The 18,474-nt window shown below is 47.7% G+C and overlaps 1 protein-coding gene across 1 annotated transcript; it reads left to right on the top strand.

The window, feature by feature from the left end:
• Positions 1–11,317: 11,317 nt before the first annotated feature.
• On the top strand, positions 11,318–16,894 carry LOC144164390 (TNF receptor-associated factor 3-like). The gene is made up of 2 exons (XM_077694914.1): positions 11,318–11,702; positions 15,297–16,894. Exons 1-2 carry the CDS (start codon positions 11,424–11,426, stop codon positions 16,458–16,460), a joined length of 1,443 nt encoding a protein of 480 aa, XP_077551040.1. The 5' UTR covers positions 11,318–11,423; the 3' UTR covers positions 16,461–16,894.
• The last annotated feature ends 1,580 nt before the right edge of the window (positions 16,895–18,474 follow it).

Genomic DNA, 18,474 nt, shown 5'->3' with positions numbered 1-18,474 from the left:
GTTCCCCGTCCTTCCTGCATTTGTCTGCTCGGCGATCTCATGCCCGTGTGCGGGCAGGAGTGCCGCGTACGTGCGGAAGACAAAAGCCGTGGGAAAAAAAAACCAACATATAGCAGGCTTCGCGACAACGGGCCGCAGAGCAGTTTCGAGCAGACGAAATTGAAGAGCGCGGCGGCCCATACAGAGGCGGTGCGGTGGGGTCACGTGGTGCAGTGACGCCTGGGCCGACTTCGATTTCACTTTTTATGTATAGGCTTCACGTTTCTCCGGCGGCGCCGTCTCCTAACTTTTTCTTCCTCCATGACGGCACGTATGCCGTGTAGGCAGCACTCGGAAAAATGTAAACATACCGCGCGGGAACGCTGCGAGCAAACGTGACGTCACATCCGCCTAGCAATGCTCCTCACCCGCCCAAGAGGTTGGTTAATTCCTCTCCTGAAGGGCAGGTGCTTTCCTGGCCTCCCGCAGGCCGGCGGCCATGGAGGACCGGCGGTTTTCACGCGCTCCTGTGCTTGTCGATTATCTGTTTCCACCGAAAAAAAAAAAAAACGCTCATGCATCGCACATTCACTGAATAAAAATGATGAATCCTACTAGGGGCTCATCTGAAAAATAAGCACTCTGTGACTAATAAACAACACGCCCACACTCGCGTGAAAATCCCCCGCGTACGGGAGGCCAGGCGAGATCTCTAACCGGAACTAGCGGGAGCGTCGACGTACCCATGAGCCTTTGCGCTTTTTACCGGTCACCCATAGGGACATGCAGGATTTAGGGAAAACTGTGTATGCGCATGCATTCCTCAATAACTATACAGCCCCTTTTCATATCCACTTACTTTTTGCTTGGAAATGCTGCCCAATAGCTGTCCAAAAACCAATATTCAGGATTTTGTCCTAGCACGCATATGAAGAGGCCAACGGGATTTTTAAATTTCCACCAGAGTCCTTAAATGCTTTTCTGGTAATTTAGTTGTATAGAAGTCTCTGATCCGCTCTACTTGCTTTATGCGGGAAATGTTTTGATGCAACTGCTGACACGCACAGCGATATTTTTTTCCCGTTTTTTGACGGTACTTTTGCCTACTTTACGCATAAACGACTCGTGCGTATTTAGTCATTGTTTCGTATTTTTTGAGACGTCACCAGAAGTTTTGATACTGCAGCGCTTTGGAGACGGAAAGACGCCCGAAAAGAACGTGGGAGAGGTTTTCGCGATGAGGATTTTCCTCCATAGGTTTTTTGCACTTGATCTCACGCCCACTGCTCTCTGCGCATGCGCCCCGTTGCAATAGCAACGGAGGCGCGTCGTCTGCTTTCAGGACGCCGCGGCGCCAAATTCAAACGGGAAGGTGCGGTGGTGTCGCTTGCCGCACGTCGAAACGCGCAGTCGACAGCGAGAAGCGTCGTTGCCGCATGTCCGATTGCGGTAAATAAAGCCGAGTCCAGCGGCGAACAGCTGATATGACGATTCGTGTAAAAGTTCGATAGCACCGGCTGTGGCTGGCTAATCGGCGCGAGCATGAGCCTTCTAGGGCTGGGCATGGAATCAAAAATTAATCCGATTAGTCGACAGGCATGGATCAATTAATGGATCGGTTAATCGGTTGGTGGCAAAAACTACATTTCGAGTTCGAAGTAGCGAAGTATCGTGGTAGCGTGTGCCTTATAAACCGACTCCACAATGCAAGCACGATATTATTGTCATTTGCAAGTGTTGTATGCTTTGTTTAACTTGTTCTGCTTTTATTTGATGAAGATACTCTGTTACAAGTGTATTGTAAAAGGGAAATGGAGTTATGGTAAGTTGCTCAACAAGCAGTTTTTTAGGTGTGGTCAGTGTCATGGAGTTACTATACTCGGGAACAAGTTAAGAACGGCAATAGATCATGTACGGTATCACTCCACCTAAGCGACGGACCCGGATGTCAACGGGCGCGCGCGATTTGAAATGATATTGCTATCAACGCGTGATGTCGTCTGCCTTTTTTCACGTAGTTTGCTTGTCGTCGCTGCAGCAGTTTATAAGCATATTAAGTACGAAAATCATGGAAACGGCTGTTGCCACGTTCAAAATACTCCCAGTAACGCATTACTTGCGCCGCGCGGAGTAAAATCCGGCCGCGGTGATGAGGCACAGCGGCAACTTCCGCTGCCGTTCTTCAGTTGTCACCGAGTATAAAGGAGACAATTCACACGCCCGTGGCTGTTCTGGCTTAATAACTAGTGAATCAACAGAAGCAGCTTCCTGTTGTGATACATTTGCATACACATTGTATCCCACATATGTATATTCAGCTAAACGTATTATTTGTCACGTGTAATGAATATCAGCCGTGCTTTGCACTTCGCAGTTTACTCTGTCATTAATTTTGGTGCAACGCTCCTGTTTCTGAGGAAATGGCGTCACACAAAAGAGGCAGTTCTGCTAGGTTGAACAAGCGGGCTTTCAGTGTAATCAAAGGAAGTCGACGTGTCCTTGGATATAGTGAATTGGCATTTTGGTGAGAGATTCAGTTTAAGCAGCTGTGCACTGTAATATCTTAATAGTGTATTGCTTCCATCTTACTTGTACCATGTCATGTTAGAGTTCGTTTGTGGTGTGAGCTTGGATCCACGTACACGAAACTGTGTTAGTGGAGTGAGGTATTTTTCGAAATTTCTTGCTTGCTGTGAGCACCATTATTTATTCATGTGGATATTGTAAACATTGGTTGTGTTTCTGCAGAGGTCATATACGTGTAGGTGGTACCTGCGTTGTACTAACGTAAATGTGAACCTATCTTTCGACAGATTGGCCTGCTATAGACGCCTCACTTTTTTATAAAGATTTTCCTGATGAATACAAGGTGCTGAACTGGCTTTGGATATTGTTTCGCAAGTTTTTAGCGAATAAAATACTGAAAGAAATGCAAGGTCTAAAAAAATTGTCTATGGTCAAATCGCTGTCTCCTGTTATAAATTAAATTTAATGAAAGATTTTTCCTTGCTGCATTGTTTCTTCTTTGACATTTCAAGAGCAATCAAGACGTACACAATATGCATCGTTTGAGTTCTGGATGCATCGTTTGAGTTCTGTTTCAGTGGAATGCCTGTGGTCTGCGCACCCGCTTGTCCGACCTGCGTCAGCTAGTAAACAAGCATGAATTTCCTGTCATTGCCATCTCAGAATCCCGCCTCCGATCGGATATTCGTCTGTCGGGGTACACACTGCATCCGTCTTCGATGACCTGCGACCAGAGCAAAGTGCTACTCGGAATTCGTCAGGACTTGACCTTTGCGCTTCACACTGTCGCACAATACGCATCCAACGAATACATTGCAGCAACAGTAAAGCATGGCCGTGCAACCTTCACCATAATAACCGGGTATGTCCCACCGAGGGCAAAATTCAACACGAAGCTCATGGAAGACATTTTGTCCACTACACCTCCCCCGCAATTGCTCACAGGTGATTTCAATGCACACCACCCAGCTTGGGGCAGCACAAAGACTACATCAAGGGGAAGCAGTTTGCTCCGTGTTGCCAACGAAGCGGGCCTGGACGTGTTAAACACTGGATGCCCCACATTTTTCCGCGGCAAAACTTCAAGTGTGTTGGATGTCACTATGGCCTCTGCTTCCCTGCTGCCGTCCGTGTCCTGGCATTCCGATATTGAAAGCTTTGGAAGCGACCACGTGCCCACATACACAATAATTGAAGGGATTTGTGGAGGACCGTCTACGCGGAAGGCATACTGTGTGAACTGGGACACCTACTAAAACCTATTAGAAGATAATGCTGGAGCCTTCTCAACAAGCGAGGAACTCGCAGTTGCCATTGGTCGGGCCAAATCAGAATCAACGCGGCAAAGTCTACTCCCCAAGCCATGGTCTACATTTTATGGGGACTATGAACATCGCGCTATTCGCCGGAGAGCCGAGCGCCGGGCCAGAAAAACCCTACTGCCAGGCGACATCCGACCTTCCAGGCGCGCGCAGAAGCGCGTTCAGAAGCACGTGGCCACGCTTGCCAAAAACCGCTGGGCCCAGTTTTGTTCTAAATTAGATGCACGCAAGCCACTGACACGCATATGGCGGGTATTCCGCAGCCTGAGAGCCCCACCCAGTCAGATTCACCCATTTTCTTCAGTAGCCCTCAAGCGTGGAGTCAGTGAAGTAGACGTCGCAGAAGAATTTTGCATAAAAGTCAGTGCTCCCCAGAGCCCTTCTCTGATTCCCGCGCAGTTGACCGAGTGGCTTCCTACCACGAATGCTGTGATGATGGATGAGCCCTTTACCATCAATGAGCTATCTGCAGCGTTAAAATCTGTTAATTTGTCCACCTCGCCTGGGCCTGATGGAGTTAGCTATTCGGCTCTGCGACATCTCGGCAACAAGGCTCTTCTGCAGTTGCTGAGTATATACAACGCATCGTGGCAGACTGGCTGTGTTGAGGCAAGCTGCAAAATTGCCCGACTGGTACCGGTTCTCAAGCCGGAAAAATGCCCCACAGACAAACTCTTACCGACCAATTGCTCTATTAAGCTGCATTGGTAAGGCAATGGAAAAAATGGTACTACAGCGGCTTGTCTGGGACCTCGAAAACAGGAATGTCTACCCGCCAGAAATGTCAGGATTCAGGCAAGGAAGGAGCAGCATTGACAATGTGATCGCCTTGGTAACAGATGTTCGTGCACAAAAGGCTGCGAAAAGGTTCACCATTGCTGTCTTCCTAGATATAAAGGCAGCATTTGACAGTGTTTCCCACGAAGCAATTCGAAAGGAGGTGGCGTTTGTATGACTTCGAGGCCGAATGCAAGCATGGATCGGTGATTACCTGAATGATCGGTATGTCTCCATAGGAACCAAAGATGGTGACACGACAGGACATGCCATCACGCAAGGTGTCCCACAAGGTGGTGTTCTGAGCCCGACAGTGTTCAGTATATGCCTCATCCGCATCACAAAGATACTACCTCAAGGAATTCACATCTCGGTGTATGCTGACGACATCAGCATCTGGGCTTCGGGCAGGAACCGCAGACACATACGAGCAAAAGTGCAGAAGGCTCTGTTTGCCACTGAAAAATACCTCAGCAGCTGCGGGCTGCTTCTGTCTCCTGAGAAGTGCGCTGCCATGGCATTCGCCAAGCGCGATGTATCTCGATACACACTGGAGATAAATTACGTGCAGATACCCTATGTTTGCAATCACAAATTTCTAGGCATTACAATTGACCGTTCGTTGACCTGGGCTCCCCATATCAGGCGGCTAAACGACTCCTTTCGTTCGTTCACGTTTTGCGGATGATGACAGGAAGCACCTTGGGCTGCTCAGTGTCAGCACTCTTGCGAGTGTACAAAGCGCTTTTCGTAGGCCTCTTGCGATATAGCCTTCCAGCTTTACATGCTGTGTCCAGGACGAACTTGAAGGTTCTGGAAGGCTTGCAAGCTCGAGCACTGCGAACATGCCTGGGCCTTCCAAAATGCACCTCCACGATATGAACATTATGTGAGGCAAGGTGCTTTTCTGCGACCACTCTTCGTTCACAAGAATTGCTCCGTACTGGCCTGCGACATGTTTCCCGATGCTTTGCTCATCCACTGGCTGCCGCTTCAGCATCTCGCGTGGTGCACGTCCTGCCATCTGATTACGTCCGACCCAAGCTGCCTGCTACTCCACCGTGGTTGTACGCGGCATGGGCTGTGTGCACCACTGTACCTGGAATAGGCAAAAAGTCGTCTATGCCAGCATCTGCCTTGACATATTTCGTCTTGGAGCACATCCAAACCCGTTATCCAGACCACATCCAAGTGTACACGGATGGATCCGTGGCTTCGGCGTCTTCGGCAATCGGCGTATGAATTCCGTCAGCGGGACGGTCCATTAAAGAAAAGCTCAGCCACAGAACATCCTCCACGGCAACTGAGCTAGCAGCTGTCAGAGCAGCACTTCTTTACATAAGCGGAAGACCCGCTCGGCGGTGGGTAATTCTTTCCGATTCCCGTCCAGCCTTGCAACTACTAAATAAGCCGCCTGATTGTCGCAATCAACTTGTCTGCGATATGGACGAAATATTTTCAAGTGCGGTGCGCGAAGGACATGAAATTTTCCTTCAGTGGATGCCAGGTCATTCTGGTATAACGGGCAACAAGATCTCCGATGCGGTCGCCAGAGAAGCCCACGACCTCAACTTCACCGTTGGAATCCCGTTTTCAAACGAGGATAGCAAAGCAGCTGCAATCGACCTAGGATGGCAACTCCAGCTGCCGGCTTGGCAAGATCCTCTGATCAGTTATGCGCCTCTTCATGCTATAGACCCTCAGTGCGATTTCCCGTATCCACGGGGTCTGCCAAAGCGCACTGAAGGTGTGTTACACCGGCTGCGACTTAACGTTGCATACACCCGAAGCTTCTTGTTTAAGCTGAACTGGGTAGAGTCGCCATTGTGTACAGTGTGCTCTACTACAGACAACATCCGGCACACTGTAAGCCAGTGCTCGCGATATGCCAGTCAGCGGGCAACAGCGTGGAAAGCGCTTGTGCGACTACGACGCGGATGTCCTCTAGAACTCTCTCACTTCCTTGGACACTGGCGAAATCGTGAGGAAGCCGTGCTGGTACAAAAACACTGCTTACTTTTCTTGCGGAAACAGGGCTAGAAGAGGTTCTGTGAACTCTCTGAGCATGTACAATTTGTATATGTGTGCATTTCTCCTCTTACTCCCCTTTCTTTCTTTCCTTTCCTTTTTCTCTCTATTTCTCGCTGTCACCTCACTGTATTCACCCCATCTGGAGTAGCAAGCCATACCGTTAGTGGGGCTGACCTCTTCAGCTTTCATTAAAGGCGTTCACTCTCTCTCTCTCTGAACCAAAAAGAAATGCTTGAGACTGCTCACTGTTTTGTTTACAATAGCAGCACATACATTATTTTTTATGAGTGTGGAGTTTTCTTCGGGAACTTAAAATTTACGACGTAGGCGCGCGTTGTGCGGCGTGGGCGCGTCTGCTCGAGAGCGTTTGCATTAATTGGTGCCGCATGCTTCATGGTGGGGTTTAAGTAGGAACCGAAAAATAACAACCGCGTGATGAAGCGTATCTTCCCAACAACCAAATTACTTTGCTTCCAAAAGCATCTTTCCTGGGCAAAAAAAAAAAAAAAAAGAGCGCGCGTGGCAAGAGGCGCACGCAAGGCCTTCAACCTTGGTGTAGCGGGTATACGTCTTCCTTTGTCATTCCGATTTTTTGCGTATTTATTTAATTGTTTAAATTCATTTCTACAGCAGGTCACTATTTAGGCCCAGACAGGAGTTGCAACAAAGCGAAAACAGCAAAAAAAGAGAGACCAAGGAACACGAGACTACGTAGTTTCCGACAAAGCAGGAAGCATAACAGGATACATCAAAATACATCAAAGTACCTCATTTCCGTAAAGAGTATCATGGAACAATGACTACTTCTTCAATAGCGGAGTCGGTTTCTGAAGCACGTGATGCAAGGATAGGGTGCGCAGCCGAGCGCGTCAATGGTATCAAGCGACCATCGCTGTGAGAGCCCCGGCTAGCGCCGACTTGCAAAGCCACAGCAAGGGCGTATCGAAATACGACCCTAATGCCCGAATCGTCAGATAAGCAGTTCGTCACTTGCCCTTTCGGGCCTAGCGTCCTCATTTGACGACACAACACATAATATCCTCTAGCGCCTCAAGAACAAAACGAAAAGTGCTCGTTTTCTGGGCGAGATATGTTCAAGGGTACCTGGCTCTTGCGATAGACATCACCATTGTTGAGTTTTCGCGTGGCTGGACGATAGGAAACAGAAGAAGCTAGTGGACACCGCGTATGACGACAGGGCGGGCAAGGAAACGGAATTTCCGGTTTGCCAACTATTGTCTATAAATGTGTAAATTCTTGGATTATCAGCTTTATATTTTTTCTGTAAGATCAGGGTGTCGTAGGTTTTACCATAAAACGAAAAAATTCGTTTTTACAAGAACGAAAACTGTTAATTTCCTAATGACCTAACTGTCACGCCCGTTTTAAAAATAATTGCAATATTAGCGTAATTTTTTATCGTGCTTCTGAGCTCCAAAGCTCTACAAAAACACACAGAAAACAATTTTTGCTTGAAATAAAAAATCCCGGGATGAAAGGGCTAGACTATAGAGGCTAGAAAGGTTTTAGACAGCCAAATGCGCTGAATGCCTGGTGCTCCACGTTGGTATTTTTAAAATCGCATCGGATATGCGGCGGCAACGCTTCTTCTCGCTGCCGACGGCGCGTTGCGGCAAAAGACGAGCCGCGCCCTCCCGTTTGACGGGGCAGCGGCGCGCGGCTGCGGCGGCCTGGAAGCAGACGACGCGCCTCCGTTGCTATAACAACGGGGCGCATGCGCACACAGCAGTGGGGGTGAGATCGCCTCCTTACTTCTTCAATGCCTGAGGCGTCGCGCCAGTTCCCATCGCCAGATCACCGACCTATTTGACTCGCCCACCGCGCGGTTCCGCGAGTGACCGACCCTCCGCGGTGGTTGCGGCGTCAGCTGATGCCGGGTTTTTGTGTGCGATTTTAGATGCAGAGCATCTGATTCACTCGCCTTGTCCCTCCGGCGTCGTCGTCGTTGTTGTCGGCGTTGTCCACCCCTCTGCCATTCTCCTCGCCGCGCGAGCTGCGCTCTCCGCCGCTCACCCCCTCTCCTCTCCGATAACGAACACTCTCTCGCGAGGGGCTTTGGATTAGATTTGATTGGATTGGCTTGGATTGGATTAAAGTGGATTGTGTTGCGTCATAGCCGCGGCACGTTGCGTCATAGCCGCGGCAGACGCGCTGTGGCCGGCGCATGCGCAGTACTCTCTCTTCCGCGGTTTCCTCTCCTTCGGGCGCGCTGCGCATATAACCGGTGTGCCGTTCTCCGGCGAAGCAACATCCACGCTTGGCTCAAACACCTAGAGTCCACGCCGCTTTACAAGTACGCCAACGTTGTCATCGACTGGGACCAGCTTACGCAGTCCCTTCAACGTTATGCGCGCTATAAAACGCGTTCCCTTCGCCGCTCCGCCTATCACAGGGGTTCCCGCGAGGGGAGGTGGGAGTTTTTGCTTTCGTCTGAAGTACATTCTAAGATGAAATTCGTTTGCCTGTGTTTTTGTTGTCATTTCAAGTAACTTTGCTCCTTTCCAGAGTGCTTTATTGTGCAGTCATTAAATGAACAGATTTTGTTTCGCTCGTAAAATCTACCGGCCCGCTTTAATTGTGGTTTTGTGTGTTACTTGGCGTATATATGGGCTACTTCTAATAGGCAAACGCAACGCCCATCTGAAATCCTTTTTGTGCACAGTTTGCTGACCTCAGATGTTCTGAAAAGTTGCGTTAATTTGCACGCATGAAACAGCAGCGGTGAAACTGCCAGTCTTATTGGACAACGATATGCGATGGACAAAACACATTCAAACAAATTAAACGGCATCAAAGAGCTTAAGAACAATTATAAATGAACAGAAACGAAACAGATGTGAAAAAAAATGCGAGTTAAGTTACATTACACTGCGAGTATACATATGCGTGTATGCACGCGTGCATGCATGCATGTGAGAACAAAAGTTCTAGTTCTTGTATGTTAATTACACTGCGAGTGCATATGAGTGGAAGGATGACTTTCGAAGCTTCAGAACTTTCCGTGAGAGGCGCTTTGCGTATATATATATATATATCCTTCTCCCTGCATTGTTGTCGGTGTTATCAAAATGCGCGGTTGGTCAGTAGCGGCCTAATAAACTTTCTACATACGAGTTCCCCCCAATCTTGCCAATGATAGCTTCGTCGGGATTTTCACGCACCACGACTGACATTGACGGGATGAGCTCAACGCTGTGTTTCAAGCATGCTTCGAGGAGCTTCATAGGCGACCGACGATCCGGAAGCATCGCGTCAGAAAACTAAATCAAGGCAAGTAGCAGTCGCCCTAGCTTCTGCGTTGGGTATCTTCCCGATCTTGTCGGTGCGTATTTCCGCTTTCCTTATATCTTACTTCTTTTCCTGTTACTCCGAAAGACTTCCGGCCGAAAGTGCAGGCTGCACCAGAACATCGAGTACTCTGCCGCTGACTTGGGTCCCCTGTTCTTTCTAGAAATGTTCTTTACCCATTCTGCTTTCAGGGCTCCGTTCACTGAGAACGAGCATGCTAGGAGACATCCGGATCCTTCTTCCGCACGCTGAAGAATGGGCGGCAACAACATCGTGTTCCTCGGTTTCAAATTTTACATCGTCGCTTGTTTAGTGGACTGGAAATATGTAACACGAAGAGCCGTTCACTGGCAAAAAGCGGGAATGCTCAGTGCACGGTTTGCCCGCGGATCGTCTGCTGCCAGTGATTTCCCTACACCCCCCCTAGGGGGTGTGTAGACCCCCCCTAGATTTTCTGGACACCCCCCCTTGAATCCCCAAATTTCACATTTCACTCTTGTCAGTCCTTGTATGGACCTTTTTCAGTATCGATCTGCGCATGCGCGGGCTGCCCGTCTGCTATTCTTGGCAGTAGCCTCGGGCAAAATAAACAAAAGTGCGCCCCCCGAGCTTGCTGTTAGCGTTGCACGTATTTATTTCCTTTTTTCCGACAGCTCGTGGCAAGTTCGTATGTGCACACAAAAAAGGCTTTCAAAGGAAAGGGGCAAAGTGGTTTGAGGCTGACCATGCTGTGAGCACATTGCTACCAGCCAGGGAGTAGCGAAAAGCGCTACGGTAGCTAATCCTGGCGTTTTAATAAATCGGGAGCGTACAATCGGTGCCTGATTTGTAAGTGCTGCATAATTCGTGTACCACCTAAACATTGTTTCAAGAACTCAAATTTCGTCACTGGCCCTGGTAACAAGTTCGAAAATGTCCTTATACAATGAAAAATGGTGAGAAATTAAAAAAAAAAAACTGAATACGGACCTTTCATGGTAAAAAATGAATTTCTCTAAATTTGTTTTTTTCTTAGATTGAATAGAAAGCACCGCCTCTCAGGTGTATATATATATGTATATATATAGACAATGAAAAACGTACGTCACGGGGATGAGCGTTTGGTTAACAGACGTCTATTATTTAACTAGTGGGACAAAAAAACAGCTTTTTCTAGTTTATGACCCCCCCCCCCCCCCCAGAGCCATTGAGACACCCCCCCTTGATTCGATGCCTGGGGAAACCCCTGTCTGCTGCCATGCGACCTGGCGAAAGAGGATCGGTAGCCGGAGCATCGGTGGGTGGCGCCACCACACGGAATACAGACGCAGTGAGAAAGGAAAATGCGGACACACTTTGGGGTGCATCCGCAGGCATTGTAGTAAAGGAGGCGATCTGTCGCGCGCGCTGTTGCGCAGATGTATGCGTTCTTTCTCTATGATGCATGCACGGATGCGCGATTTCTTCCGTTTGAAGGGCTGGGTCGTGTCATAGCCAGCCATGGCGCTCGAAAGCGCACAAACAGTTTTCGGGTTCGGCTGCACCCTGGACTGGCGTCCCACCGTGTTCGTGAACGGTATCCCGTCCAACCGCGTCTGCAGTGCGTGCGGCCTCGTCCCCTCCAACATCGCCCTGCTGCCGTGTCGACACTTGCTTTGCAAGTCTTGCTACGACCGCTGCGCGTCCAACGGGAGTCGCTGCTGCCTGGACGGCGAAGCCATCCTGGCCGACGATGTTCTCTGGTCGGCCACCTCCACCGACAGCATTCTCGGTCGCAACGTAAGCACCCACTTCCCCGCCTTTTGTCACAAATGAAAATGTCCGCAAAAAAAAAATACTAGTTTGTTTGGCAGGAAACGTTTGTCACGCCGTCCCGCCACCACGGAACGCCCATGCCTTACACCCGCCTTGGGTCCGAGGGTCAAAACGACGTCCCGCGCTGAAAACTGAACGTTTTTATTGAACGGGGAAACAAGCCTCGGGCGGTGTAGTACAAGCACGCGCATCAACACCTGTTGCTCTCGCAATAGCGGCGTTCCTCTAAATTGACACGAGCGATATCCAAGGTCGAGTGAGCTCATGGCTTAAAAAGGGACAATTTTTTTAATGGTTGTTTGTAATATCGATTCTACTCAATTTATGCGATCAATGGTAACTCGTTCATGCAGTTGCGGGCACTTAGAAGTTCGTTGACAATTTCTAACACACGGAGTTTCTTTACTTGTTGACAGTAATCTCGACTGTGCTGAACACATGCTCGCGCTAAGGAGAGGAAGTAAATGGAATTAAAAATGGCGGTGAGATCTGTGGGACGCACAGGTGCATTGTTACAATGTGGAGCTAGTTCCAGAAAGGAGGGATTTCAGGACCCAGATCGTCGTTGGCGCTTGGCACGCGTGAACTTCAACCAGTTAACTGATTAAAAAAATAATAGCGGCTAGAATATTAATCGATTATTCGGAAGGTTATTTGACCAATCACACACCTCTCGTAATAAAAAAAAAGCCTTTACTACTGCTTATAATGTACAAAAGTGCGCAGTAGCAACATTTGGGGACATGCGTACGAAAACTAATAGCGAATGCTTGTAGCCATTAGTACTGCTTCTGTCTGTAAAACGAGCAGGGCAAAATTATATAAGTTATGCGCAATGCAGGATAGCACGTATACATCATATTAGACACAAGAATAATGAAACTGCTCTCATACCAAACGATGATAGTTTGAGACGACTTATCAAATTGATGCAATTTTCATATGTTGCTTGCAGTCGCTGGACCTGAATTGGTGGCCAGAATCAACACACTTGACGTAGCTATAGCTTCAAGCAGGTGGTAAGCAGGCACTCTGCGGAAAAAGAGGCGATGAGAGGTGGCAACAATACTGTCCGAAGTTTAAAAATTCCTAAATCTATTCAGGCCCGAAAAAGGATGCAAAGAAGTCATATTGACAGCAGAGGTATTAAAACAACTGTCTGGTTAAAAAAAAAATGTCACTATAGCAAAAAGGCCAGTGCACTCAGAGGGCACTGCAGTAGATGGGTGTACTGTCTACCTGAGGCTCTCATCGCCTAAGGGAGCTGATGGAGGCCTCCGACGGCGGACTAGCCACATTTCCAGGGGCTATAGTTGAAGTATGAACGTATTGCGCGTCGCCTATCTGTTGGCTTGCCAGCTGAACAGGCGGGAGGGAAAAATGCTTACCCATTCAAAATGCCTGCAGAAGCATTCTGGCAGCATTTATGTCCCCCGATGAGAACTGTCCATGGCTCTACGCCGGGCTACGAGACGAAATTGGTCGGCGGCAGCACGGACTCAGAATTGCAAACCAAGTGATCTGTGCTCATTGTTTATAAAGCAAAGCTTCACTAACCCAGTTGAGCCGAGTGTGGCCGTCGCAGCCAATTTGACCTTCATTTGACCGCAACTGCGCCGTAGGCGTGCCAACGGATCACGCGGCTTGCCGCGGCGAGCTCTGCCGCGGCAAGCGGCAGAGCTCGCTTGCCGCGGCAGAGCTCTGGGGAAGCTTGCACGAAGTTGCAAGCTTCCCCCCAAAAAAATCTGGGGAAGCTTGCACGAAGTTGCGCAAGGCTTGAACCGTGGCGAAGCTGCAGGATTTTCATTATCAGGGGCAAAAAGGTATTGCTTCGAGCATAAAAACGAAAAAATAAAATACCGGGCCATCTCCACTAACATGAAACCTGGGGAGGGGCGAAGCATGCAGTGTATAAGTGTATTCTTGGCGCCTTGGCGTTTTTGTCAACGGAGATTAAACCGTTGGGGGGTAGAGGTATGCAGCTTTGCTGTAAAAGACTCTTGTCTTAGAAGTAGGAAGCTCCCTAGCGCCATGCGTAAATAAGTTTTCCTGTGTTTTAGTACCGTGACTACATGAGACGACGATTACGACGGCGACAGGAGACGCCAACAGTCCCAGCCCTTAACGGGCTTCGCCCCTAAAAGTTAAAAAACTTGGGTAGCTTGCACGAAGGCGCGAGGTTTGAACCGTAGCGAAGTTGGGTGATTTATTTCTATGTGAGCAGTGAAGGACAGATCACGCGCATGTTGAAGTTTGAAACTATGTATATGTTCTGTCGTTGCTTCCCATTGTTCTAGTAGTAGTCATCGTCATATTCACTTAGGGACAAACTCACAAGCGCTCGGCATTTTCTCGCTCCTCGGAGTTTTTGCCAGTTTTTTTTTTGTGAAAGCCACTCTACGTGCCGGGAATGTTCATCAGTCACCACGAGACACGCGCTCACAAACGCTTGGTGTTCCTGTCGCGTTGTTTTCTACAACAGCGAACTTACGGCCACTAACAACTGCTCCCCTGTTAAAATGTGGTGTCGGCACTCCTCTAACACGTCATGCAACCCTTTGTTGCATGGCGGGGTGCGCAAATGAGGTCAGGCATGCGTTTATACTATGCGCCCACCTTTGGCAGTCTTCAATACCATTGTAAGACCCGCCGCGGTGCCTCAGTAGCTAAGGTGTTGTGCTGCTGAGCACGCTGATGCGGGTTCAATTCCCGACCGCGGCGGCCGCTTTTCTGTTGAAAGCGGAAAGTGAAAACGGCCTTGTGTTCAAGATTTCGGCGCGCGTTAAAGATCCCCAGGTGGTCATTATTAATCCGGAGCCCTCCGATACGGCGCGCCTCGTCGCCTGTGAAGCGTCGGCGTGCTGAATGCCACAATCAAACCATAATACCATTGTCAGTGTACACAAGTCTTCATGCAGCTCATGAAATATAGACGTTGTGTAAAGTAGCAGGAATGATTAATCCCAGCAAGGATAAACGTTAGGGTATATTTGGCATCTTCTATCATTTGTACCTTGTTCTTTAATTGGCACCTTGATGCCCATTATAAGCGTGCTTTGCAGTCATGTCGGGAATTTCGAAGGCAATTTTTTCGTACTATAGAGGTTGGGTAGACAAAACAGCCAGTCGATAATATAGTTTAACTGGTTTTGTGTTGTGCTCAAATTTTTCGCAAGACGTATTTTTAAATATTGGAGAGGATTTAAGGTACAGGAAAATGTATCCCATTGAAAATAAATAATCTAGAGTATTTACAGATCTCTTCAGATAACCTAGCATTGAAATATCAACATGTCATTGATACCAATCGCCTGTCATTTATGCTTAGTGAGGACATCACTCTTTATGGTTTCACTGGAAGTTGTTGCAGCTGCAAAAACTGCTCGTCTGATGATTTCTTCTTTAAAGGTCTGTTTGCATTTGTTTTTTAGCAGAAAGCACTGTGTGAAGTCCCTGTGAGCAGGACCAGTTCTGTTGTTTAGGGTTGGCTGTTGGATTGGGGTGAGTCTTAACACCGACAAATTCAGTTCAGGGTGCTTTTTCAAATGTTCTCTGCAGATCCGGTGCTGGAATTCCCCCCTGGGCTGTGGCGTCACAGGCCCAGTATCTGAGGTCCTGCAGCACTTCAACACTGACTGTGAGCATCACACAGTGACTTGCCCGTGCTGCAGAGGGAGTGTCGCCCACAAGGACATTGTGAACCATCTGGCGTCAGGTGTGTGCGGCCCGACCTCTGGGACAGAGATTGTAGCAGGAGAGAACGTTGATTCGGGAATAATGGGCATCACCAGTGCCCTCAGCAACCTGGACGCAAAAGTATCTCTGCTCCAGAGATCAATTGAAGAAAACCTGGAAAGTATGGCTTCTGGTAGTGTGCGAATGTTGGCACAAGAAGTCACTGCAGAATCCCCCATTCTGGAATCAGTTCAGTGCCTGGAGAACACGCTGACAGAGGGTGCCCAGCTCTGCAGATGCGCCCTGGATGATGCACGGGCAACTCTGCAAAATGACATAGCCATTGTCGCGAGTTCGTTGCAGGGAATCAAAGATGAATTTGGCCTGCTCAACGCATCGCTGAACCAGACCTTTGAAGAAAAAAGCAGTGAGAGTTTGGCACTGTGCACAAACATCAAGCGCAGCATTGACAGGCTGGAGACAGCAGTTGCTGGGGAACGTAAGCAAATGAGAGAAAAGCTGGGGACAATAGAAAAGATAATGCAAGACAGATTGAGGATTGAAGCAGCAAGTGTCTCAGACTTGCCTTTGGAAAGAAGGCTTCTTGTCTCCAAAGCTCTGGAGTGGAGCATCGAACCTTGGTCAGAAGCAAAAATGGAGAGCCATGTGCGAAGCTCGGCATTTGTTCACCCTCCGCACGGAGGCTACTTCTATGGATATCACATCCGTCCTTGTGCGTTAGTAAAAGGAGTTGCGCTGTTGCAGTCACTGCTGTTGGGATACGAAGTGTGTAGAGGGGAGTGCGATCAGCTGGTTACATGGCCAATGAAGAAGAATTTGCGTATAACGCTGCTTCACCCCGAGAGGAACCATACGAATGTGACAATTGTACAAGATTGTATTAGTGAGCGGCCTGGGATTTGTGCGCCTTATGTTCGGAGGGAATTGACCGCGAGGTGGCTCGGGGAAGAAATGAAAGTGAAAGAGATTGAGGGATCGCACTACTTAAAAGACAACAAAATCTCATTGAGGTTCGAGGTGTTGTGATGCATCGGGGAGCAGACAAAATTGCGGTGCTGTGCTACAGTTCATTTATTTTTCTTTACCTTTAGGCAAAGAGTACCGGTAGTCTGCATAGTTCTCAAGTCAAAATTCAGGCCTACGTTGAGGGGCGTGCACGCCGCATGTAGTAGCTTCACACTACCTTTCGACATTATGAAGAGAGAGGGAGAGAACATCTTACTGAGCACGATAGTGAGAGTGGAACGCAAGTCCGGGAATCCACGTGTTGTTAGCTAGGAAAGTCATTCTTTGATATAGTTCCATTCAGTTGTGGCTACTACATGTAGACTTTTGAGAATCTCAAAATGTAATTTGAAAACCACTGCAAGATATGTTTTAGTTAAAACAAATTGTGAATTGGTGCATTCTGCTGGCTATCAGTTTTTTTTTGTGTGCTTGCGGCCTAAAGGGGCAATGAAGACAAAATACAACTTGTTCAGTTTGAAGACGAAATCTAGCATTTAGCAATTCACTCAGGTCCATTCCAGCCACCATAAGACATTTATTTAAGCCTTTTAGCCATGGATTCTTTTATTTCAGGCGCGAATTGTTTTTCTGCATATTTTCGCAGTTTTTGACCCCAGAAGCATAGAAATGAAAAATTATGCTGATAGTTAAGGTATTTAATAATTTGCAGGCATGACACTTAGGCCATTAGGCTATAAAATTTTTCACTGGCAAAAACAAATTTTATTTCTTTTTGTGTAAAAAGCTGCAACACCCTGAGGATACAGGGAAGAAATAAAGCTGGTAGTGCAAGTATTTACACATTTATAGCCATTTTGACAAACCGGGCTTTCGGTTTCCTGCCTCTACTGGAGCTTCTTTTTAATGTCATCCAGCCCCGCGAAAGCGCAAACAATAGTGATGTCTGTCGCAAGAGACATCCTTGGAGAACGCTTGCCCAGAAAGCTAGCATTTTTTGCATTGTTCTCTGGGCGCTAGAGCCCATTTTGTGTGGTGTCGTCAAATAACCAGACCAGGGCCTAAAGGGTTAGTAAAAAGATGAGAAAAAAAGAAAAACTTTCAAATTTCACTTTAGGCGACCTCTTTGGAGAGACAGTAGAGGGAAACAGTGAAAACGTAATTTTCAGTATGTACCTAGCTGCACATCAGCATAAGTGGTATCAACAAATGGAACTAGAGGCTTTGTCACAATAGGCCAGTCATGTTTCTGGTGGTGTCTTTGGTTGGTGGCCACCAATTGCATAAAAAAAAAACTGTGAGGTCAGGGAGACTTCAAGGAACCAACCATCATCATCATCATCTAGACTTCAAGAAAAAGCGGGTGCGGGCTGCCACTGCTTTAGCAGTTTTCTTTAGTATCTAGATGGGTTGTTTGAAATGTGTGATGAATTTAGTATTGTTAACAGGAGAATGCAGTCTTTTTAGTGAACAAAACTTGGGTTTTCTCTTCGTGGCCCTTTTAAATGGAACTGTATGTCACCGTTACCGGCTATGTCTTGCTGAATTGGGCTTTGAATACTGCAAGCTCATGGAGGTGCGACCAATGACAATGCCTCTTTAACAGTGAACCCCCACGTTTTCACGCAATGCTCATGCTCATTTTGCCGAAAAAAAGACTTGCCTTTGTAATAAAAGCGCATGGTGGACGGAAGAACGATTTCATTGAGGACTTGCCTTTATATATATATTGTGGCGCATTATAGCGAGAAAGAAGGCTTGCTATTGTAATAAAAGCGCATGGTTGATAGAAAAACAATTTCATAGAGGACTTGCCTTTATATAATATATATTGTAGCGCACTATAGCGAGAAACAAGATTTGCCTTTGTAATAAAAGCGCATGGTTGATGGAAGAACGATTTTATAGAGGACTTGCCGTTGCAATAAAAGAGCATGGTTGACAGAAAAAAAAAAGAAATACACGGAAGTGCAAACGCGTTTATTTTCAGAGGCCAGCCAAACCCTGCCAGTGTCTCGGTTGCTGGGATGTCTGATTGTAGTTTCGCTGGTGACAGTTCGATAAATATTGTGTG

The sequence above is a fragment of the Haemaphysalis longicornis genome, unplaced genomic scaffold, assembly GCF_048455015.1.
Source record: "Haemaphysalis longicornis isolate Haplotype H1 unplaced genomic scaffold, Haemaphysalis longicornis Haplotype H1 scaffold_13, whole genome shotgun sequence".
NCBI classification, from domain to species: Eukaryota; Metazoa; Arthropoda; class Arachnida; order Ixodida; family Ixodidae; genus Haemaphysalis; species Haemaphysalis longicornis.
Note: the sequence above shows the minus strand (reverse complement) of the source record. Positions and strands in the feature narration are given on the sequence as shown.

Bases quoted from the DNA above. Each gene is read 5' to 3' on its own strand.
- LOC144164390 (XM_077694914.1), top strand. From the start codon at position 11,424: ATGGCGCTCGAAAGCGCACAAACAGTTTTCGGGTTCGGCTGCACCCTG. The intron at 11,703-15,296 runs GTAAGCACCCAC...TGTTCTCTGCAG, and splicing joins ACAGCATTCTCGGTCGCAAC to ATCCGGTGCTGGAATTCCCC.